The 25229-nt window shown below is 44.6% G+C and overlaps 1 protein-coding gene across 1 annotated transcript in view; it reads right to left on the reverse strand.

Annotated features, from left to right (window-relative positions):
* KIZ (kizuna centrosomal protein) overlaps positions 1 to 25229 on the reverse strand; it is a 92826-nt gene that overhangs the window by 6825 nt on the left and 60772 nt on the right. The window contains 4 exon segments of the mRNA XM_055430765.2: positions 3540 to 3636; positions 5467 to 5571; positions 16410 to 16469; positions 17371 to 17536. Coding sequence (XP_055286740.2) covers positions 3540 to 3636; positions 5467 to 5571; positions 16410 to 16469; positions 17371 to 17536 — 428 coding nt within the window.

The raw sequence follows: 25229 nt of genomic DNA on the forward strand, positions 1-25229 counted from the left end.
GACAGACATGTTTCTGGAAAAATATAAGGTAAAAAGACAATTCAAAAACAAAGAAAAAAAATTTCCCAATCAGCGTGCTAAAAAACCACTGTGAATCCTGGATTTTAAATTTTCGAGGGCTACTGAAGGCGGAGAGCTTTAATTAGACAAAGTCTGAGCGCCCCCTGATGGTCAACCAGGGGCCCTGCAGCAGATGCCATTTTTAGGGGTCAATTTCCTTACTCCTTCCCTTCAGCCAATCAATCAAAGACTGTTCTTTCATGCCATGGGGGTGGGGGCGGGGGTGGGGGTAAAGTAGGCGGGCTTATGACGAGAAACGTGGAATCTTTAGGAAGCTGCTACTTTCGTAGAATTTAAGGAGAATGTAGATTTGCTAAGCCAGAGACGCGGGGCTTTCACCCTAGAACCTCGAGGCCATCCAGGAAAACCTCGGGTTTATTTCTCTGGACTACGGGTTCCTTGTGATCTTCAGATCACCTCAGGGCCAGGCAAGCAGAGCCAGGATGGCACCACTGGAGCATGGCTGCTGCCTGGCGCCCTCCACCGGCCGCTCCCGGGGCCGCAGGGCTGGCCCTGAAAGCCACCCACAGCGGGCCCTGCCAGGGTAGGGTGGCTGGGTGACTTCTGCTACCTTTTCCCCAGGCAATTAAGTTACAAGCACACTTCCTTTTCTTTCGGTAAAGGTTATCTCGATCCAGGCAGTAAACTGCAGTTAACGTGGTAGGCGGTTAAAATACACTCTTCGGTTGAATACATGGATCCGGGAGAGTGGAAACAGCTTCCTGGGGAAGGTGGGGCGAGACAATGTTTGCGGAGGAGAGGAAGCTCCGGCATGCACCCCTGAACAAAAGGGGACAAGTGGTCTTTACTCGGAGAACAGCTTCCTATTAGGACTCACTCCTTCGTACATTATGCCTTTCATCCCCACTCAACCACAAAATGATTTTGCTCAGGCAAATACAATGGGAGAAAAGATTTACACTGAAAGAATCTTTAATAATAAACTGTTGCCGATCTGCCTACTTGCCCATGATTTATAATACAATAAACATCGGATTCTATTACGGCTCAGGCACTGAAGCCGTGGCTCTGGAAAACGGAATATGAAAGCACAGGGACCCCACCACCATCACAATGAAATGAGCAGGGATAAATGTGCTAAGAGTATCTCTTTGCATCTTTTATAGCTGCTGTGTATTAATCTGTAACGCTTATTAAGAAAGTCATTGCTATGCAAAGCAGTGCCCAATCCCTTTCTCTGGCTTTTCAACAGAGCGCACTGTTTAGCCAATAGGACGGACCCTCTGGCCCTCATTCTGCATTCATCACAGGCAACATTTGCACAATGTATCTCTCAAAGGCGGCTGAAAGGAAGGCCTTAATACTCATGTAAACAACTGCAAACCAATTACTTAATGAATCAGGCCCACACATAATGAGGTGCAGACAAAGAGCTATAAATGCATTTTTGCGCCCAAGCCGCTGCTTTAAAGTAAAATCCCTCAGCTGTAGTTTGGGCTTAACTAGCACATCATAATTATTGTCTCTAGGACATCAGAGGATGCCATTTTTTTTTTTTTTAAAGGTCCAGCAGGGTCTTTTTTTTTTTTTTTTTTTGAGGTTGCTCATCAGCTCACTGACAAAATAGAGCAAAGAAGAATTTTTAAAAGTGCTACAGCAGCACTGCACTGTTATGTTTATTCTCGAGTACTGGGTTTCGAGACCACTTGTAAAAGCAATAAAGCACGAGGAATGACTGCAGTAAGTGGGGTCCTTAAATGTAAGCCTCTAAGAAATTTCAGTGAATCCAGGCACAAAGAGCGAGCCTGGGGCGGCATATGAACACCAAACCCAGCACAAGAACCAACCGTGACCGACAGTGAGCCAAACCCACACACTTCAAGCCCAGAACTTTCATCACTGGATTATTACCAAGTGTGGAGAACCAAGGGTTCCTTGAAGGGCTCTTTTTTTTTTTTTCTCCTTAAAGGGAATGATGTGATTACTTGTAACTTAGGAAATAAATTTCATGCAGAAATGACAGTAATAACAAAAGGCGTCTGCCTCAAACTGAAGGGAAAAGAAGTTTGATTTTATAATGAAATACTGATGCAAGCTGTGAAATGTCAAATGATCAGACTGAGAAAATGTTCTACAGAATCTGACTGCTTTCTGAATGTGTTTAAACATTGCCCTAAGTGGGGAATATATAAGAAAAATTTAAGAAGAATTGGTTTTTTTTAGGACCTCTAAAACAAACACTTCTAACAATCTTGAAAAACTAAAGGGATGTATTATTAAGCCAAATGGTGACATTAATCCCTAAAAACTACCTGTAGAATTTATTATCTTTTAAAATTCCTTTCAGGAGACCTAGAACTTGAATTTATAGTAAAATCATAAAAATATAATACTCTAAAACTCTTCTTATCCCATAATTCATTATCTCTCACTTCCTTCAAAAACATAGATTAAAAACGCAGGTATTAAAAATAATAGTTTCTAAAAATTAAATTAGTGATTCCCTAAAATTGAACATATCAAGTTTCTAAAATCAAGAACTTAACTTCAGAAAATCAATCTCATTTAAATATATTCCAGGTCCTAAAAATACTGTAAGAATTTTCAAAATATAAATGAAAATGAGATTTTTTTTTCACCGTAAAAATACTACATTTTTAAACAAGTAAAGTTAATCTTATGGAATGTCAGAAATGTAAAGTTTCTGTTTTAAAATTTCACTAGGGCAAGTAATTATTTCAAATGTAATGTAATCATCTATAGGACATCTTTTAAGGGGAAATGTTGTTGCAAAGGCAATCGTGTGTTGTTTTAAACGATATTTAGCTCAAAGCCAAAAGGTAGGCATGTCATCAGACAACTGCTTCTACTCCCACCCATAAACTCTTCCTCAGCGGCTCAATGCCATTGCACAATCAGTATTTTATGTTGACTGCAAATCTAGCACACAACTCGCTTATCACTGCTCCAAAAACTTAACAGTTTTAAACTACAGTTTAAACGATGTGAAAAGATAAATTTTCATGTTTGAAAATAAGCAAGAAAATATCAGAAAGGGAAATAATAGTCCAGCCTAAATACTTGGTAAAAAAAAAAAGAGGAATACAAAAATATCCAGCAATTGCTTGTATATATACCCGCTGTCTCCAAAAGAAGAAACAGGCCACTTTATTTCTTTTAAGGCCCTGCGTTCTCTCTCTGCCCTCTCCCGACACCCTCCATTGTGTGGTTTCTAAGCAGCCCTACTGCGAGCAGCTGTAGACGCTAATTTGTGGTTCACTGAGGTGTCAATGGAGTCTTAAACCAAGGAAACAACAGCTGCAAAACAATACTTGGCTCTGGGGCAAATATTTTCAAAGGTAGACTAAAGTTTCAACTGTCAATTCAGATAAACAAAACCCAAACCATAATGTTCCATCAAGTCACCCAACAAAATCATGTGCAGCAAGAGTTTCACCCTGGGCGGAGTGACATTTCTCGTCTTGCTGGAGTGATTCAGAAAGGCTCCACGACTTTACCTTGACAAAGGACTCCCTTTGCTGGATGAAAAATTCGCTTCCGAAGCAATTTTGTGAGTTGTCTTTGTCTTGAATGTCCCACTGCCGGTTTTCAAACCTGAGAGGAGCAAGCACAAACGTGGAGAGTGAGCATGGCCGCCGCGGGGGATGAAGAAGCCCTAACCTGTTAAGACAAACGCCAGCAGAGAAAGGGCTGTTCATAGAAGGCAAGGTGGGGAATGACAGGGAAGGAGGTCCCCTGATAACCTGCTATCGCAGGTGGTTTCCTGTGATACTGACACAGAGAAGAAAGTGAAGTCACTCAAACAGCACCATTTGAAATGGCCACGAGGCACATGCAAGCAGAGTCTCTACAGTGGTCCTAACCTCTGGACGATTCGTGTTGTTGTAACACATGGGCAGCGACAGATCACTGAGACAGCGGGAGCTAGGAACCAGTCTCGCGCGTTAACTGGTATTCTAGATGACAGTGCCTGCCCACCCACCTTTAAGCCCTTCTGCCAGACCCTTCACTTTTCCTTCTTGCAGAGGAGAATAAACCTCTACTGAGAACCATTGAGGCCACTCCTTAACTAGCCTGAAAAAGCTGATGGGGAACACACACTGTCCAGCCCTTTCCCTGGAGCTGGCCGGGGTGGTCCCTGACCTCTGCCTCCTGGGTGCCCTCAGCCTTGGATGCTTTTGCTACCAGTCTGAGTCTGGCAGTCACCTAAGATCATGGCTACAGGGTGCATGAGCACCTCCTCAAAAGGTGTGTGCTGTTTTCCTAACCTGTAACCTGTGTGTCTGCTCATAACCTCTGAGGCAAAGCGATTCTTTTAACAAAGTGTCCATGTTCAGCCCCTAGATGGTCTGCACCTGACCGGGTCTTTTCAGACGTGAGAACAAAGTAGCTTCTCATAGAGACGGATGCACCAACCCACACGTGACACGTCCACGATTCAATCTGGGGTGGCTCTGAGATCGGCATGCACACCCAGCACTGCCTAGGATCGTGTCTGACATTCCCCCCGAAATGTCTGTTTGATAAAAACATCCTTGAGACAACCGGGAAATCTGAACATGGACTGGGAATTATGTGGTGCTAAGAAATCATTCTCACAGATAAAAAGTTATATTTTTTATATACAAATTAGAGGGAATTCCCCAACGGTCCAGTGGTTAGGACCTAGTGCTTTCACTACCAAGGGCCCGCGGTTTGATCCCTGGTCAGGGAACTAAGATCCCATGAGCCATGCAGCAGGTACCCACCCCACCCCAAATTAGAAAGTCATTAAAGTACACTTCCTTCTGTTATTAATCCATTACCTTCACAATAGGAGCTGAAGTGACTTATATTAAAAAATAAAATATAATAAAGTAGAAACCACTGAAAAATAATAAAAATACAATAACATGTAAGAAAATTAAGTGAAAGAGACAGTCTCTCAGTTGTGTCCGACTTTTTGCAACCCCATGGACTATACAGTCCATGGAATAGCCTTTCCCTTCAAGAAAACTAAGGAAGACTACAATTAAAACAAAAATCCTGGATTGAAGGAACTACGTTTAAGCTTAAAAATTGAGCTTTTATTGGGATTCAGTCTTTTTACTTAAAGAAGCTCAAATCCCCCAACATTCAGACAAGGGAGACAGCCCGGATGACACACCCACTGCTGGTTAACCAACTGGAAGGTGAAAAGAGAGGGAGTTTGGGGTGTCTCTGATGGCACTGTCATGACACATCAGGCAGACTCCAAGGGTCCATAGGCTGTTGGCGGCACACACCCTGGAAGGAAACTGCTTCCAAACGCCTGCTGTTAAGGACGAAGCCCTGGCTCATCCTAAGGTGGTGACAGCTTGTTACAAAGCAAACTCCAGAGAGGGCACACCCCTCCCTGCACAAGCCCAGGTGGTGGCTGGGGGCTCCCAGTGTCGCTCTGCTCACCTGGCGGCTGTGACGTGGAGGTTGTGGCCTCTTGGAATCCATCTCTGGCCTGGAGCGCGCTGCCCTGGAGGGCAGACTGCTTCAGCCTCTGGTAGGCTTTCGTTTCTACAGGTGAGAAAAAGGCGCAGATAACAGGACACCATAGGCACGAGAATGAAGTTGGACCCATACCTTACATCACACACAGAAATCAACTCAGAAAGGATTAAAGACTTGAATGTAAGACCTAAAACTATTCAGCTCCAAGAAGAATAGGTAGGAGAAGAGCTCCAGGATTTGGCAGTGATTTCCTGGATACAGCACCAAAAGCACAGTCAACAAAATAGACAAACAGGAAACAACCCACAGACCTTTTGGTCCTTCTCTAAGTGGGGAAGACTGCTGGGAAAAGCACTACGGAGAGGTCCCGTGAAGGACCTGAGTGATGCAGGCTTTCCCGCTGCCTCAGGTCTCATGGACTCGTGGGTGAAGTGGAGAAAGGAGACTTAGAGTTTCAACAGCGACACAGCAAAACGGCCCCCGAGGCCATGCTCCCCACAGGGCCACAAACTACGGGGGTTGGCCATTGGCTGCATTCCTGCTCCTGCTGGTTCAGTTTAAGAACTGAACCACGAGGCCTTTGTTACTGGTTAACAACTACCAAAAGGAGAAAAAACACAACTTACCTACTCAGAATCACTCGAGATAAAAAATAAGCATTTAAAATGAGCATCCCATTTTGGAGTAGTAAATGCTATCTAATTTAAAAAAGTACAGATCAGGGATTCTATTTTGAGAACAATACATTCCAAGGAAACTTTTTTAAAAATAAAAACATTGCTGGGTTGTGACATCAGCGCACACTGGAACTAGTATTCTGAAAACTTTACTAAAGAAAACACCAGATGCAGCACATGCAGGAGGGAAAGTAAGTGTGTGTGTGTGTGTGTGTGTGTGTCTGTGTCTGTGTGTGTCTGTGTGTGTGTCTGTGTGTGTGTGTGCAGAAGTGGCCTGGCCCATTGTCCCAGGGCCACTCGGACAGGAGCGCATCGTAATCGTCCTTGTCACTTCAGGGTCCCTGTAAGGCAAGCTGGGGCGGGGGAAGGTGTTAACAAAGTCAAAGGTGCAGTGTCTGAATTCTGAACAGGTAAAGACTCACTGTAAGCGAGAGGAACATGCCGTTGTGAAGATCAACCAAAAAGTTTCTCAGCTCTTACGATACAAGTCCAGACTTCAATGACTATGTGCTATTTCTGCATTCATTTAAACTTATTTGGGCAAGGAAAATAGAGCAAAGAAGGAAAAAAAATTTTTTTATAGAAAAAGGAAGAAAGAGAAGAGAGCAGCCTCTGGGTGAACAAAGGCCCCTGGTGGCTGGAGCTGGAAGCTGGGCTCATCTGTCCACCATCTGAAGAGAATCATTTCACTCCAGCCAGCCAGCTCTCAGACTTCTCAGAAATCAGGAAGACGTGTTATTTATTTTCCAGAGAGGGTTTTGTGCAAAACATCACGTTACTAGTTGTGTGATTTCAGACTGGCGGGTGGGGTGGGGATTAAGCATTCTGTCCAAATATGAGACGGAACGGATCTCCTCGCTCGTCTGAGCCTGGGAGGGAGGACTGGGCAGCGAGCTGCCTCAGTCCAGGGACCATCCTAGTGCCTGGAAATCAGAGGCCACAGTCACACCCCCTCACAGGGTGCTTGCTGCCTGTCTTACGCGGAGGACCCCGGAATCTCCCCCTGAGCTGTGTCTGCTGTCCACATACAGCGGTTTGGAGGGGGAAGGCTAACGTCTCCCACCCGTTCAGCCTGAGCCTGCCTCCTTCCCAACCCGGCTCCTCACTGGCATTTCATCCTTAGACCTCCTGGGGTCCTTCTCTGAGCAGAGCCACTGGTGGCCCCTGGGACAGTTTTTTCTCTGGGATATGGCGGCCTGGACCCGAGTAATACTGGGTTGGCAAAGATAGCTGAGGGCCTCTGGGGGCATCGCCTGCCCTGACCGCTGGTGAAAGCTTCTGTTAATGGTTTCAGAGCGGAGGGAGGGTTAAAGGTGAAAGGGTGAGCTGCACTCACTGGAGGAACAGACAGTAACTGAGGCAGGACCAGCGCCCCCAAAGCCGTTGGAGGGGCTGGAGCAGAGCTCAGGATGCCAGTCCGCCCCTCACTCTTTAGTCAGAAGAGGCGCATGAAACAGCATACCAAGCACTGAGAGACGGCCCAGAAAGGACAAACAGAATCAAGGTTTGGTTTAAAAAGAAATGACCAGGAGAGGCTGAAGGCCATGCAGCCTGTAGAAATAAGGGCCGAGGAGTTTCAGCACCCGGATCACAGATTCTGCCGCAGACAGCGAGGACAGGGCAGGGTACACGTGCAGGTTCTCAGGGGCCGGGCAGGACCACACATGTGACTCTGGCCAGACAACGGGGGAGCGAGGTTGGGTCCAGTGGCCGTGGGGCAGCAAGGGAACGGGAGGGGGTTCGCGTCCTGTCTTGGGGGGTGGACAGCTGTCTTGTGGCCACAGCCGACAGCTGCCAGGTGAGAAAGTGGGCCTAGTCTTGCCAGATTTCTGCCCTAAGAAAATTAAAACACTGCCCAGGCCACTCAGAACATACGTGCACCCCGAAACCAGAGGGCAGGGGGAGGCGTCTCGTGTGCACTGAATGAGGCACAGCGCCCTTAGACAAACCTCGGCCATGGGGCACAGCCTGGGCTCAGCGCCAGCCGCCCGCTCAAGGGCCCAGCAGACGCCCTAACACAGCGGCAGGGAGGCCGCAGCAGTCCCCTGGGGGCTTCGGAGGAGCTGCCCGTATCTAACAATCCAGACTTCAGGATCCTTGGAAGCAAGAGGACAATTTTTGCTAGGGGTGCTCAAACAATTCAGACCCTCTTCTGGAAGAGCCTAGTAGACTTGGCCAGGATTTCAACATCATAAGGCAAAGCCACAGACTTGAATTGATGGCAACCCAAGTCCAGGTTTATCTGGAAGAAGGCAGTGAAGAATCAATCAGTTGAAGGCTGCACAGTGCAGCCGTGCATATTCAGTTATTAAATGAATGAGTGAGCAGATGCAGGGAAGGGAACAAAGCTGGAGGTTCCAGGTGGCCTGTTATGAATAAAGTCGGGACGAGGGTCTTTTGCACCTTTTCAAGGTGCAAAGACCTGAGACCTGAGTCTTCACCACTGCACAGACACTGTAAGTCTACAAATTTGAGGACTGGTGGCCCCTTAAGGCTTCACTTTGTAGCCTGTGACTCCCAACTCGAGAGAGATACTTCTTCCCATCAGTAATATCAAACTCTCCAAAAATACTGAGTAGTGCAAACAGTTAGATAAAACAACCGTTTCTAAGAACACAGTGATACTCGGATGCACACAGAAATAGCATACACGCATGCACAAGCTTGCTGCTCTGAGTCGTTCAGTCAGGCTTCTCTCACATACTCAAAGTTGTGTTGAGATGGGGAGTTTCAAAAGTAGAAAATATTGCAGCTTAAAATATAAAATAAGGCAAGGGGTCCAGGGGGTTAATATCTACCCCTGGCTATCAATTCCAGGCTGATGACACAACCAGATAAATATTATTTTTCCCTACTTGGTCACACAAGCTGGCTGAACCCAATCATCTATCTTCTTGCAAAGTGGTGAAGGATCCCTGAGATTGTTTTCTTTTTTCTTTTTGATATTCATTTTGTGTCTAGAAAATGGGAGCTGAGAAAGAAAATGAAAATGTGCTGAATAAAGGGAGGCAGGAGAGAGATGGCGCTGAGGAAGAGAGAAAAAGCCCCAACTTCTTATCTTTCGTTCTCTTTTATATGCAAATGTACACCTGCTAAAATACTTTTAAATCTACAAATAAAAAGAAAAAGAAAATATCTGATGAACAAGTGCTTTTAACAACCCATTACAAGAGCCAGATAAACACTTGGTTCCCCAGCCTCTGAGGGGTGTCTCCAAGGCAGAGGGTCGGCCTGGCTTTCGAGGAAATCCCTGGTGAAGAAAGAGCTGGGTCCAGAGAGGGAATAACAAAAGGAGATGCGAACAATGCTATTAGCGCAGTGAGAAAAGCGACCTTGAACTGAGAAAGAACCGGGCATCTCTGAGCCAGGGAGGATAATTGCGATTCCTGCAGGAAGCATGCAGAAATTCTAAACTTAAATTCAAAAAATATTTTATGTCCCTGGGTTTCCCAGTGCTGTTGCTTTGTGTGTGTTTCTGCATCCAGGCCGACTTTTCATTCACATCGCGCTAGATGTGAATAAAAAACAGCAAACCCAGCTGTTTTTGCTAAATAAGACAAAAATTGTAGGATGGAATGCTAAAATTAATTCTAAAGGTAAACATTATTACAGAAAACCCAGAAATCACTTGTCCAGTAATCTCAAAACAGGAAAATATTAGGATTAGGGTGCTTTTACAATTCTGAAAATACAGAAACCTCATCTGTATTTAGGGATTAAAAACAACAACACATCACCACCTGTCTATGTGAATGTAAGGTACACAGGTTGGCTTCATAACCAAAATCACTTGTCATATGTAGACTGCCATGCCGCCAGCAGTCCTGGGCCAGGGAACCTCTCAACCTGGGGTTCTTCTCTGTTCTCGCACGAGATGGCTGATGTTCAGAGAAGGGAAAAGCTCCTCCTTCCAACCAGTTGCCTGGAGATGCTTCAGAAAAGAGGTGTTTCCATCACATCCTTAATATCTATGGGACAATTCAACGGTTACACCTGAAAATAAGTGCCGGGCTGGTAACTGACCTTTAGTGAATGTTTAAAAACCGAACTGAAACCGTTTTGCTGATGCTACTTCACACGATAATTCATAATCATGGTGCCAGCCATGTAACACTGCTCAGTCACGGGAGGTGAATTTTCAACTCTTGAGGTCATGGAATATTTAACTTTTGAGTCATTTTGATTAGGAAGTTGTATCTTACTGGCATAATTAATAGTCCTTAAAAACAATATTTTTAGTCATTTGCACTCAGTGATTTATAAAATGAGAAGAGTCGGAATGAAGACTCTTTATTATCTTAATATCATGATATTATAATATCAGCATTATCATCACCTAGAGTTGGGCCAGGAGCAATCACGTAGGTGATGAACCAGAGGCGACAATGTAAAATAGGACGGAATCCCTCCCCTCCCCTCCCAGGGTGAATAGTGCTTCTCCCAAAGTCACGCCCACCCAGTACCTCAGAAGGGGCCCCGCTCTGTGAACAGCATCTGTGCACATGCGCTCGGTGAAGCACCTCAGGATGAACTCATCCTGGGTTCACTCTGGGCACTGACTCCACTGACTGCTCTCCCGCTGGGAAGAGGACACAGAAGCCAGACAGACAGACGGCGGCGACACGAGGCTGGAGGCAGAGACTGGGGTTGCGCCATCACAGACCTGAGGCCACAGCAGGCCTGGAAGGATGCTCCCGGCGCCTTCACAGGGCACTGCTGCCACTTTGATTTTGGACTTCTAGCACCCAGAGCTGTGAGAGCAAACAGGTCTGTGGTTCTCAGTCTGCGACGCTTTGTCACAGCAGCCTTCGGAAAGTCACACCCTCCCTGAGCCCTGACTGCATTGAAGCATCTAGAGCCCACCTCCCCTTCTTTCCACTGATGTCTCTTGCATAAAAGAAGTGTGGTTCACAGGATAACCTACAAGGAGGGTTCAGCTCTGAAGCTCCCTGCTCCATGGTTCTCAAGCTCAGGGAGTTGCCTGGTGTGTTACATACACAGACTGATGCCTGGGCTCACACCTGGAGGTCCTGGGGTACCCAGTTCAGGATGTGGCTGGTGCATGGGTCTGTTTTAAAGGCCCATATGGGATTCTGCTGGGCAGCCTCGGAGCAGCATTTCTCAGGCACTTCTGAGTTCATTCTTGGGAACGTATCTACTTAGGAGCTCTCCTGGAAGGTGCCCTCCATTCCTCCACAGCCACGGTAAACCGGTGCAGCCAGCCTGCAGCATCCGGAGTGAGGAGCTCTCTGCTCATGTGAGCAGCAGGCCCCAGGGTGAAGCCGTGGCAGCCTGACTCCTACCACAGACACGGGGCCACCTGGGCAGGGCCAGGGCCAACCCAGCAGCAAATGGTGCTTGCCTGGCTGCTCTGGGCACGGCATCTGGACCTGACTGGGCATCTCCAGGACAGAACAGGTGCGGTGCAGACTCAAGACAGGCTCTGGAATGCAAGCGCTTTGCCATTCTCCTTCGCAGTCCTAAGTCGTCACTGCAGTTTTCTCTCCCAGAATAGATCCAGTCTCCTGTGACGATGTGGCCATCGTCCATTTCCAGCCTTCTCCCACTCTGTGGTAAAGCTCGAGCAATGATGTTTGGGGAAGCCCTGCCCAGAGTCTGATAGCACCCTTCAAACCTAGGCTGACCTCCCACAGAGCTTCTAAAGGGATGGACCGCAGTCTGACCTGGAATATTTCAGCTTGCCAAAGAATATCAGTGAGAAATGGCACAGTCAGGCAACCACTTTCAACACAGCTTGACCAAGAGAATTGGTGTCAAAAGAATGAGAGGCTGAATGGACATTCTTAGAGGCTTAATCCTCTTGAGATAAAAGTTGAGAGCCCTTTTCACATGGAGCTTAAGGAGATGAGTTTTGCCAGGATGGGCACGTGGGTGGGAAAAGTACTGGTGGAGTGACTGATGGAAAGAGACGGGGTGCTGGCCTGAATCAACAAGCGCTTAAGGGCACTCCTTTACACTCTCATTTTCATTCATTTGTTTGACAAAATGAGTGCCCACTGTGTGCCAGATACTGTGTTAGGGGCTCTGCTTTCTCTGGCACTTAGCATAAGCTGCATCATTTACTAAAATTAAAAGTCACCAAATTCTCAAGGTAAATTGAATATAAATACCAATAAAATTACCAATGGGGGAAATTTCCCTTTGGAGGTGTGAGTGGTACAGAGGAAGACTTTTTTAATCTAGAAAAGCATGGCTTCAATCTTGGCCTAAGTGCTCCAGGGAGATACTGACCTGATGGTCCTGTACCTCTTGTGGTCTCAGGCTCACCTAGGGGCACAGGCTCACCCTGCTTTACAGGGGCCACCCCGGGACTCTGCACTCAGAAATCCTCACAAGTTGCCCACCTCTCCAGGCTTTGTTCTTTATCGCTCTCAAGCCCATCCTTTCAGGGCTCATCTTTTGTTAAGTTACAAGTTGGTATTTAACTGATCCAGATGCCTTGAGGCAGGTGCCTCTCTTATACAACAAGAGAGGCTGGCTTGTGGGATGGAAGGACTTTTGGGCTTAAACACTGAAGTCTGAGTGTGATTCAAGACCTGACACTCTGGCTATATGGCCCTAAAAAGGGCTCTCAATCTTTCCAAGTTTGCTGGGCCATCTGGAGAACCGTCTGTGTTCCTGCAGGGTTGCTATGACGTTAGACGTTGGAGGCTTAGGAGGGTGAGGACCCAGTCTCTGGCTGTCTCTGGCCATCCCTGGATTCAGCCAAAGCACAGGTGTGACATATATGCAGATTATATACTATTCTTATACACAGAAACCCACACACTCAAAGATAATCCCCTTAACCTTTGATTTCGACCTGGAATCTTTAAGGTGAAAAACTAGACTAATGAAAGGGATGAACTGTGTTAGCAAACAGATCAAAGGTTCACTCTTGTTCGTGGTTCATGGATGGATGTCTCCTCCAAGTCCTCTGCAGGTGGCTGTGCTGTGCGGGCAGTCGAGGGTCTGTGTTCTCTGGGTGCAGCTCTGCACCAACTCCCAGCTCCCCAGGGGAGCTGCCTGGCCCCCACCACGTGGAGATGTGGGGCCCTCACCAGTGAGGTCACTGGGAGCCCATGCAGCTGCCGTTTGGGCCTCTTCTTGGAGGTTTCTTCATGAATATAATGAGAAGCTCCCAAAGTCCGTGAAGCTCTCTTCAAGATTCCTTTCTGATAAGGTAACGTCCTTTGGATTCAATATTCATTTGCTTTCTGATGTGGAAACTTTTGGCAGAAATAGATTCAGCGGGAGGTGTTGTCCATGAGGACCTGTGGCAGCACAGGGCTGGGTGGTCACGAGTAACTACCACATCTCCAGGAAAGTGAGCTGCTGTCAGGATCCCAGGCCGGAGGTGCCCGGGCGCCCCTCTGGGACCTTCTCAGGGTTACTCAGGGTTCCTCCCTCAGGGTTACTCAGCCCTTCCACTTCTCCCCTCTGGGTTTCACGTGTGAGGTTCCTTTTAACTAGACGTACTGGGATGAAATGCTACGGCCAGTGGGGCCGATACAGAAGACCAACATAAGATGCACACAAAGATCATCAATGTAAACCACAGCTGACGTGGACTGCGTGTCCAGTACAAGCTTAGTGCCTTCACATTCCTGACCTTACCTCACACACCATCTGGCTGGGCAGGAGGTCTGCTTTCCCAGGTCAGAAGCTCAGCGGGTGAAGAAACAGAGCAGGAAATAAAGAGCTGGCTGACAGCAATGGCTGATGCTGAAGACCACCACATTTTCTTAACTCTCTGAGGGAAGCCTTGAAAATGTTCCTTTTCTTTGGAATATTCTAGAAGGACTGCAGCCTGTACAGATGGGGAAGCCTCAACAGAACTATTACAAAGGGGGAGGATTCTGTCTTAATTCATATACCTGCCTTACTTTGTTGCTGCTCAGTTGATAAGCTATATCTGACTCTGCGACCCCATGGACTAGAGCACACCAGGCCTCCCTGTCCCACACTATCTCCCAGAGTATGCCCAAGTTCATGTCCATTGTGCTGGCGATGTTATCTAACCATCTCAACCTCTGTCATCCCCTTCTCCTTTTGCCTTCAATCTTTCCAAGCACTAGGGTCTTTTTCAGTGAGCTGGCTCTCTGCATCAGGTGGCCAAAGTACTGGAGCTTCAGCTTCACCATCAGTCCTTCCAATGCCTTACTTTACCAAAGGCCAAATCTCCAAATAATCATGGCAAGACACAAACATTAATAAAGAGATCAAGAGCTCAGAGACCAAAGTAGCTGTAATGCCAGACACAACCACAGCAGAGCAGAACTGAGGCGCCCAAGGCCTCCGGCAGGCACGTGCTGGGAGGCGCCGAGGAGCAGGGTGTGGTGGCTGGGGCAGAACCACAAGGCTCCCACTAAGAAGATGCTCCGGACGGCTTTTCACATTTTCCAGGTTATTTTATGTCTACTTCTTCTTTGGCCTATAATAGGCACAAAGCTTTTTTTTTTTTTTTAGCTGCCAACTATCAACAGATCAATGACAGATTGTTGGAATTATAATTTCTTTAAAAAACAATCTTCATGGCAAATAACCTGACTTTGAGGCACATCACACCTCTTCTTGCATGAAGAGAAGAAAGATTTGAAACACTGATATTTAACTATCTCCTCTCTTATTAGGAAATTCTGAGATATACAGAGGACCCACTGGAAGTTACGGGGGTGGGGGTGAGTGACACGGATGATGGGGTGAAAGGGTGCAGACTTCTGGTTATAAAATCAAGTCCCAGGGATCGAACACACAGCGAGGTGACTATAGTTAACTCCGCAGGACTGTGTACCTAAACACTGCTGAGAGAGGAAACCTTAAAAATTGTAACTACATGTGGTGACAGACACTAGTGAGGCTGACTGTGCCCAGCACCCTGCAATGTCTACGCACAGTGACTCATCAGGCTGTGCACCTGACACGGATGTAATGTTATGTGCCAGCTCTCCCTCAGCTAAAGTCCTCTGGGAAAATCACACCTGTACTAATGCAGGGATACTGACTCACCACAAGGGGTGTCTGGAAAGAACGCTGAGCAGACAGGGATGGACAGGAGACAAGGGGACTTCCTGGTTCCCCAACAAGCCCTTGTGATTCTAACTGAAGCAAATTCAGAGGTCGTTAGGTATCCTGCACTCAAAGGCAGATGCAAAAGAAAAGCACACAAATGACCTTCTGGATGTCTGTAGTTTGGGAACATCTACACTTTTATTAATTCTACTAATAAAAAAACAAACAGGGAACTCTAGTTTTCTCAAAATGAAGAATAAAAATCCAATAAACATATCACTGGGAAAACATTTCAAGGAAAAGAAAATCTCTGTATTTTGGAGTGAAATATTATCTGATGCAGAACATATACAATAACTGCTCCACTATAAACTCCTTTTTCAAAATCGGAGTTCATTGCAGACACATGGGTTTAGAATTCATCATCAGGCCATGAATCGTACTGCCATAAAAGAAACCGTTCTCTTTGCTGATAAACAACAAAACTAACTCATATGCAGATGCATGCCTCAGTACCTCGGTGCAATGGTGTATTTACTTGTATAAATATTTAAAGTCAGACCTTTGAATTTATAATGAAGTAGCACACCACTTTACAAAATAAGGTACTAGTAAATTTACATGTATGACAAATAGAATTCTGATCAGAATAGTAATTGCTGCTGTTGATATTCTAAAACTAAAAAAAGTAATGACATTCAAATTTCATCTAAACAAGCCGAATACATGTACAGAAATCTTAATAGATCTTAACGAAACATTACTGCTAAAATTTGTAATTGATCAGACGGGCTTTGTAATTGAGACACAAGCAAGCTTCCTGTCTAGCACTTTTTTTCCTGCTTTAATAATGATACAGTCAATTATTACAGGAAAGAATAGAGGAAATCAGACACATCTGGAGTTGGCCATATAATGACTGGTGTCCCCATAGTGACTGGCCTTTACACACAGAGGCAGGTGCTGAAAGGCTCGTGGGGGTGGGACACTCGCAAGTATAAATGTGCAACAATTCTGAAGGACTCAGCAGACCTAGGTATTTTCCACCTTTGTCTGTGTTAACCTAAGCTCACCACACTCTCAGGTTGGAGCCCCCGCTCTAGCACATGGTCACTGACTCTGCCTGTTCTTGGCGGAGTCCACGAACACTAACCTAAACTGTTCTGGTTATAGAAGAAAGTAGAATCCCAGGTCCTCAGGCAGCCGTGAACTTACCTGTGATGGGCATCCTCGCTTCCATGCTTTCTTCTGTGCTCTCCTCTCTGCTCTCATCTTCTAAACATGGAACAAATGATAAAAACAATGTATTTCACAGTTATACTGATAGAACTGGCCTTTGTTTGGTTTTTTAGTTGCCATTCCTTTTAACTGCACTGCTCCCCACCTTCACTGTTTGGTTAGTTTATTTCTTGTCTGAAATACACTGTGTCGGATACGACTGAAGTGACTTAGCAGCAGCAGAAGAAAGCCTATACAAAAGCTAAGGTGTCTCCATGCTGCTTTCATGCAAAATAATTTAGCTTGACATTGATTGGATTTGGGTGGGGCTTAACATACATGGGCCTCAGGTCCAGCACATGTCATTGACTTCTGACCACATCCTGGGCAGCTCACGTCCCAGGCAGCTGACAGTGGTTTCCTGGCACATCTTACCAGTAACACTAAAATAATCACCATTTCTAGAGACTATAAATTGGCAATAAAATTTGGGGGGGTCATAAATTCATTGATTCCTAATCATTTGTTTAGACTTTTATAAGGCTGTATTATAATTTTAAAGAATGTTTATTAATTATGAGTAAATTCTATTAAATGCTATAAAAAACTTCACAGTACTTCATGGAATTCATTTTAATGGAATCATCTCCATCTTTGTGGGATGATCAAAAAAGTACCTACTGTCAACTGTTAATTCTGTTAATATTTCATAGCTTTAAAAACACTAATTTTATTGGAAATTCAGCAGAACTGAAGACCTACAATTAGGTTTCCCATTCTTCTCAGACTTCAGGTGTTTTCCTGAAGTGGAAGGTGGTATAAAACGAGTAATGCATCACGCATACTGAATCACAGGAATTGCTAAGCAGCTTTATTTTATGGGCACACTTTGAGAAAGAGGGTGGCACGCTGACTCTGAGTGCAGTTTTGCTGCAGATGAACCCTTAACAATAGCTACCTTGTTCCCTTGTAGGAACACCTTTGGGCCACAGAGTGGGTTTTCCATTCCTTATTCCATTTTCGTCACTCAGAGTAGATGGCAAACTGCAAGATGACTTGCTGCTGTCAACAGCCGACCTGTTGTCATGCTCTTCTGAGAGATCTTTTTTCAATAACGCAGTTGCCTATAGTGTTTAAAAGAAAGCACAAAACATTAACAAACTTTGGTCACACTCCCCTTGGTCTCAGAGATCAGCCTTCAAATATTATTTTACATCAAGCTTTACTTGAGATTTGCCTCCTGACATTTAACCTACATGAAAATGTCTTCAAGACAGAGTAACACTAGGCTATTTTCCAGCATAATTTAATTCTTCATGATAATTTACACTCACAAGGAGATGTTTTCTGTGGACTAAATCCTCTATAATGTGATATCTTTCTACTTGGGAAGGATGTGTGTGAGCCATGACTAACTCTGTTAACCCAGGTGGTACATCCCAGATCCATTCTCTCATGGCCTGAATTCTGTCTTTCAGGCACGTGAGACAGAGTTGGTTTGGACTGAGGAGATTTGGGAAAATGTGACTTTATGGTATCCTCATTCTTCAAGAAATGACCCCCGAACTTTCCCCAAAAGGAGGATTGTGGAAGGACTTAAGGGCTGAGGAGGGTACACTGAAGCAGAGAGAGACCTGACCTTTCTGGAAACCGTAACCTTCAGTCAAGGATATGGACGCCCTGGATTTTGCCACCAAGTCTGCCAGAGAGCTCAGGAAACTCAGCAGCCACACAGCCTGTGTGCTTCCTCCAGGCACGGAACGGTCTTACCTGTGTCACCCCAAGTGTCTGGGACCGGGAGGTGGGCGGAGATCTGACCACAGCCAATGTGAGATGTAGAGAAAATGTGGCAATTAATAGGATAGGTTAATACCTGTGACACTTCACATCTGGGTCAGCATTCTTCCCTCAAGAATTAAAAATACACTGGTGACCAGAGCTGAACAACCAACACAATGTCACCATCTGGCTGCCAAGGCACATGTCTCTCTCTCCCCCATTTGGAGTGGAAGACTGCTTAGCGGTGCCGACCTCTCCCTGGGACCTGATGGCAGCAGTAAACCCACCATGTGGGGAATGGCCCTGAGACCCTGCAAGTGAATGTGAAGGGGGAGCTGGGCACAGCCTCTCCGGCCATCTTCTATCCGAGGGCACAGTGGTAACAAAGGGGAACGTCGAGTGAACAAAGGGGAAGAGTCGACTCTGTGCTTGACATCAGCGTGAAAGGACATGAAGCTTTGACGGGGAGAATCACCGAGGCAGAACCTCAATGAGCAAGCCTGGTGAGTTTGGCCAAGGACACTGTTATCGGCCTGGACATCCCAGCAAGGCGCTTGCCTTTGGCCTTCCCCTCATTTCAAGATCTCAATGCATCCTGATCTGATCTAATATGTTCCTGCAGAGAGCAGGAGCCTCCTCTGTGCACCAATAATCCTGGCTATATGGAAAGCATTTCAGAAGATGAACGAAAAGAATTGGCCTAGTCTCTGCAGTTAAAGCGGTAAGTTCCTTTTCCTGATGTTTAAAATAATCCAAACATTCTGAGAGGGCCTTAAATATGTATTTCTTCTTTGTATTAGCTCATGCAATAGCTGTAACTGATAATTTCTTGGCATGACTTCACAATAGCCATTGTCTGAACCCATGGTTTAAGAATAAAGTTGTTAAAAGCCTGTTGAGGGTTTCTATACTTTCTACTGTGCAATGTGCAGACAAAGGAGACTATCCTGGATGGTCAGTGACTCAGACAACTTCTCACTAGTCCCTGGTGATGACACATGAGCTATCTGTTTTGTACATCCCTTTCCTATAAGAACTTCTTTTGCTTCAACTGGGTTCCACCTGGGCTTCAAAAGAACACAGACTAAAGTATTATAGCTACAAACGTCTTACTAACAACCCCTTGTAAGCTTGGTGAGAGGACCACCAATGCCATCATCTCTACCTAGAGCCCTTTTTTTTATTTTTACCATGGTAAGTGTTGGGCACTCTACAGGTTTCATTTATTTTGTATATTTTATCCCATTTATCTTTACTACTTAATACTCGTATCTCTGGGATTTCTCTTAGCTTTTTGATAAGAACATTTAAAGATAATTCTAGAGATAACTCCCCAGAGATAAGTACTTTATAACTATACAGGTTTCAATGGATGGTCAAATCACAGCATGAGAATGGTTGATCTGACTCTGCTGGACCATGAGGCCAACAGAGAGGGCAGCAGATCTGCCCAGTGGGTCATCTGCAGAAGAATTCACATGATAAGTCCCTCACAGGGAGGGAATCATGACAAGCTGGGACAGAAACAAAAGTCAGCCTAATCAAGGATAGGTCAGAAGGTCCATTCAAAGGATCAGTCAAAAACAACTTATGCAGAATCAGAAAGAACACCTGTGATACCTACTCAAGATATACTGCTTGCAGATCTTTGAAAGGGTGCATTTCTAAGAAGGCCCCAGACAGAAGGAGTTTGTAGAGTGACACTGAAAACATGAACCCATACCCGCAAAGGAACCAAAGCCCAGAGGAGAGTGAGCAAGCTGCCATGCATGTGCCACATGGGACTGAAGGGCTCTGCAAAGTGGGACCTTCTATCTGAAAAATTCACCAAAGATGGACCTTCTGATGGTGCTTTTGAATGGCCCATGCTCGGGTTCCATCTGATCCATTAGGCAATAAAGGCTTTTTCTCCTCTCATACGTTTGCAGCCAGTCTGGTACTGTGAGGAGGGGTGGGGTAGGAGGCTGGATACTGTCTCACGGTTTTGGGCAGTCTGCAGCCTAAGTCAATACCAACGAACTAGCTCCTTACTGTTCTAACCTTCCCAGGAGCCAGGAGAGGGCACTTAGAAATTCAATGCCAAGGTATATACTATCTCCAGGATGAGTGAGGAAGATATCTCCATATTTCAGATCTCATGGAACATAAACCATCCTATGAATTACATTCAGAAGGACACCGAGAGTTAATTGCCTCAATTCCTCTAGAATTTCCTCAAAGTTCAGTTTAAATGCAGATCTTTCTAAGTCTAGAACCCTAAGAGTCACCCAGGCTAATTCTAAATTTATATCCCCAAACTTAGCAATTATGATATTCAAATGCAGAAATCGATAAATGAAGATATTAATGGAAGAGGCTTGTACCCAAACACCATTAAGAAAAGTGAAAATGAAAATCAAACTGCTCAAACTATTATATCAAACAGCAAAAATTTATATAGGGAATTCTCAAAACTCAGTAAGAAAAAATATGACTAACTTGATAGAAAAATGAACAAAGAACGTGAACTGGCAAATTACAAAAAAAGAAATACAAAAGGCTAACAAACAGGGAGGGGAAAGAGTTTGATCTCAGTTGTAATATAAAGGTCAGTTCAGTTCAGTCCCTCAGTTGTGTCCAACTCTTTGCGACCCCATGGACTGCAGCATGCCAGGCCCCCTGTCCATCACCAACTCCCAGAGTTTACTCAAACTCATGTCCATTGAGTCAGTGATGCCATCCAACCAACTCATCCTCTGTCATCCCATCTTCTCCCACCATCAATCTTTCCCAGCATCAGGGCCTTTTCAGATGAGTCAGTTCTTTGCATCAGGTAAGCAAAGTACTGGAGTTTCAGCTTCAGCATCAGTCCTTCCAATGAATATTCAGGACTGATTTCCTTTAGGATGGACTGGTTGGATCTCCCTGCTATCCAAGGGACTCTCAAGAATCTTCTCCAATACCCCAGTTCAAAAGCATCAATTCTTCAGTGCTCAGCTTTCCTAATAGTCCAACTCTCACATCCATACATGACTATGGGAAAAACCATAACTTTGACTAGATGGACCTGTGTTGGCAAAGTAATGTGTCTGCTTTTTAATATGCTGTCTAGGTTGGTCATAGCTTTTCTTCCAAGGAGCAAGTGTCTTTTAATTTCACGGCTGTAGTCACCATTTGCAGTGATTTTGGAGGCCCCCAAAATAAAGTTTGTCACTGTTTCTACTGTTTCCCCATCTATTTGCTATGAAGTGATAGGACCAGATGCCATGATCTTAGTTTTCTGAATGCTGAGTTTTAAGCCAACTTTTCCACTCTCCTTTTTCACTTTCACCAACAAATTGATGAAAGATCACTAAAGACTGATGAGCTCTTTAGTTTCTTTTTGCTTTCTGCCATATGGGTGGTGTCATCTGCATATCTGAGGTTATTGATATTTCTCCCAGCAATCTTGATGCCAGCTTGTGCTTCATCCAGCCCAGCGTTTCTCATGATGTACTCTGCATATAGGTTAAATAAGCAGGGTGACAGTATACAGCCTTGAGGGACTCCTTTCCCAGTTTGGAACCAATCTGTTGTTCCATGTCCAGTTCTAACTGTTGCTTCCTGACCTGCATACAGGTTTCTCAGGAGGCAGGTCAGGTGGTCTGGTATTCCCATCTCTTGAAGAATTTCCCACAGTTTGTTGTGATCCACACAAAGGTTTTGGCAGTCAATAAAGCAGAAGTCTCTTGCTTTTTCAATGATCCGACGGATGTTAGCAATTGGATCTCTGATTCCTCTGCCTTTTCTAAAACCAACTTGAACACCTGGAAGTTCACGGTTTAAGTACTGTTGAAGCCTAGCTTGGAGAATTTTGAGCATGACTTTACTAGTGTGTGAGACGAGTACAATTGTATGGTAGTTTGAGCATTCTTTGGCATTGCCTTTCTTTGGGATTGGAATGAAAACTGACCTTTTCCAGTCCTGTGGCCACTGCTGAGTTTTCCAAATTTGCTGGCATATTGAGTGCAGCACTTTCACAGCATCATCTTTCAGGATTTGAAATAGTTCAACTGGAATTCCATCACCTCCACTAGCTTTGCTCACAGTGATGCTTCCTAAGGCCTACTTGACTTCACGCTCCAGGATGTCTGGCTCTAGGTGAGTGATCACACCATTGTGATTAGCTGGGTCATGAAGGTCTTTTTTGTATAGTTCTTTCGTGTATTCTTGCCACCTCTTCTTAGTATCTTCTGCTTCTGTTAGGTTAATACTATTTCTGTCCTTTATTGAGCCCATCTTTGCATGAAAAGTTCCCTTGGTATCTCTAATTTTCTTGAAGAGATCTCTAGTCTTTTCCATTTATTGTTTTCCTCTATTTCTTTACATTGATTGCTGAGGAAGGCTTTCTTATCTCTCCTTGCTATTCTTTGGAACTCTGCATTCAAATGGGTATATCTTTCCTTTTCTCCTTTGCCTTTTGCTTCTCTTCTTTTCATAGCTATTTGTAAGGCCTCCTCAGACAACCATTTTGCCTTTTTGGATTTCTTTTTCTTAGGGATGGTCTTGATCACTGCCTCCTGTACAATGTCATGAACCTCCGTCCATGGTTCTTTAGGTACTCTATCAGATCTAGTCCCTTGAATCTATTTGTCACTGTATTTGCGTCAAATGAACACACACAAAAATTGGCTGTCATCTGCACTTCTAAATTTGGTGTTCAAAAAAGGTTGATGGTATCTGGTTTCATAAACAGTGCAGAGAACTGATATTTTCATCAGTAAGCGATGACCCTGCCAGGGTGAGTTCTGGCAGTGCAGAGCAGAAGCCTGGGAGATGCACAGACCCTCTGACCTAAGAGATCTACATCTAGGAACTCATTCTCAGGAAACAGCATAAGAATCTGTAAAAAACTGAGCTCTCAGATATTCTCTGAAACTTTTTCACTAGAGAAGAAATTAAAAACAACTTAAAATGTTCAACACTAGGAGCCTGGTTAAAGAGACAGTGGAAGGGCCACACAGGGGTCTCTGTGCAACTGTCAGAAAGGATGGAGAGCATGTGATAGTGTGAAAGGAGGTTTCCCCTGTGACACAGTGTGGGGGGGCAGGTCACGGAGGCTGTCCACACACACAGCACAACTCATGTTTGTCAATGTATTAAATATTAAAGACCACACATCTCAATGTCAACCGAGTTCTATACAGAGAGCTGGGTAACGGGCAGTTGTCTTGTCTTCTTTCTGTTTACCTTAATATTTCAAGTTTTTCTTTTCCTGCTGTTTTTTAGAAAAATAAAACATATGTCAGCTCTACAAGAATCAGTTTCTGCAATGGGTGGTACAGAGAGAAAGTGAATGTGAAAACACTTAATAAAATAAAAAAACTTCTGGAAATCAGTGTTACTAATGCAGATACAGAAGAGCAAGAGAATGAAAAACCAGGGATGTTGACAGCATGGCTGTTCCCCTCATACACAGATTTAACTGACCCTTCCTCAAGAACCTTGCACACCAGAAGTAATTGTTCAGTGTCCAAACGGAAGTACAAGTGTCATCAATGAAGCTGTATGTGAGTTATAGGAGAGGAAGGAGATGGTATCAAAGTAGCAATGAGAAGAAAGGGGACGTATTCACACGAGCCAGTGAACGAGTAGTTAAGGGAGGAGGATGGAACCCCAGGCCACCATTTAGGGAGGGGGCAGGGACTTCCAAGGCTGATTCCACCTGCTCTGTGAATGACACCAGTGGGCTGGGCTGCTTTGCCTGTGGACGTTTCCCTGGGTGGAAGCAGGCACCACTTAGGAGAAAAGCAGTATTAAGGTACTTGGTATTTTAATGAAGCACCCAACTCATTTTTTTTTTCCACATAGAGTAATTACAGATTTTCCTGATTTAAAAGCATGCAGCTCAATTATGTAATTGCCTAATAGGTTATGCGGGTGCTGTGGATCTTATCTAGTCTCGGGGGGACATAATCCGAGTTTCGGCGGCTTTAATGATGTATTTACTCAAGAGACGGGATTGACTCCAGCTGACGGCGAGGGACCCACAGGTAAACATCATTTACATGTGGCTGTTTAATTAGCCATTTACCCAAGAGATCAAAGTAAATATTTCTCAGCTTCATTAGACTCTTAACCAAGTGATTTCTACTAGAGCTTTCTTAAATTTTGAAAATCTCTTACTTTAAGAATTTTTATCTACAGAGAAATATTTAACTGTATTATTTACTAAATATACATACTGTCAATACAGGACAACTCAAAGACACTTGACTGTGCTGATTTGTGACTCTATGGTCCTAGAGCCCAGAAAAGCATTCTGTCCTTACATCTGCCAGGTTTGTCCTTCCCATGTCACTCGGGTGGGCAAGTCTTTAGGGCTGTGCTTTTTTTCAGTCACAACCTATTTAGAAACTGCCTGCTGGCTTCTATTCATAAGGATGGATTTTGTCATTTATTTATTGGTAATTTTTATGGTTGTCACTAGATGGTGATTTAAAAAAGGAACAAAATACCTACTAGAAGAAGGCAGAAGATTATTTGACTAATGAGCTATCAAATAGGCACCCTTCTTCCTATTATGGCGTTATTATTTGAAAAATTATGAGTGAACTGGTTGTCTGGAACTTGGAATATATTTTCTAATATAAACAACACCTTCAAAAAAAAAAAGACAAGGAGATGGTAAATGGCAATACTGTAGACCAATGCTTATTTTGCCCTTGATGTGACTTAGATATGGTGTATCTGCAGTGAGTATGAATGGAAAACAATGTTGTTACAAAACAGAACTAAATACATTGGATAATAAAACCTGAAAACAAAATCCTTATTAGGATCTACATTTATCAATAGATATGAAAAAGAATCTAAAAAGCAATGGTTCTGTTCTTCCTAAAGAACACAGTTCTTTCAAGAACATTTACCCGGACGATGCCATACTGCAAACAAGACAAAACTGAGGGTTAGTTACTGAGTCATATGCAGCGCAGTAAAATGAAAATGTGTTCAGGAAGGATGTGCACAAGGTTGCCTTTGCAAAGGGCAGGATCTGTGAGGGGTGCCCAGCAGCTTTAT

This window comes from Moschus berezovskii, chromosome 15 (genome assembly GCF_049115385.1).
Source record: "Moschus berezovskii isolate FMDL1 chromosome 15, NW_MosBer_1.0, whole genome shotgun sequence".
NCBI classification, from domain to species: domain Eukaryota; kingdom Metazoa; phylum Chordata; class Mammalia; order Artiodactyla; family Moschidae; genus Moschus; species Moschus berezovskii.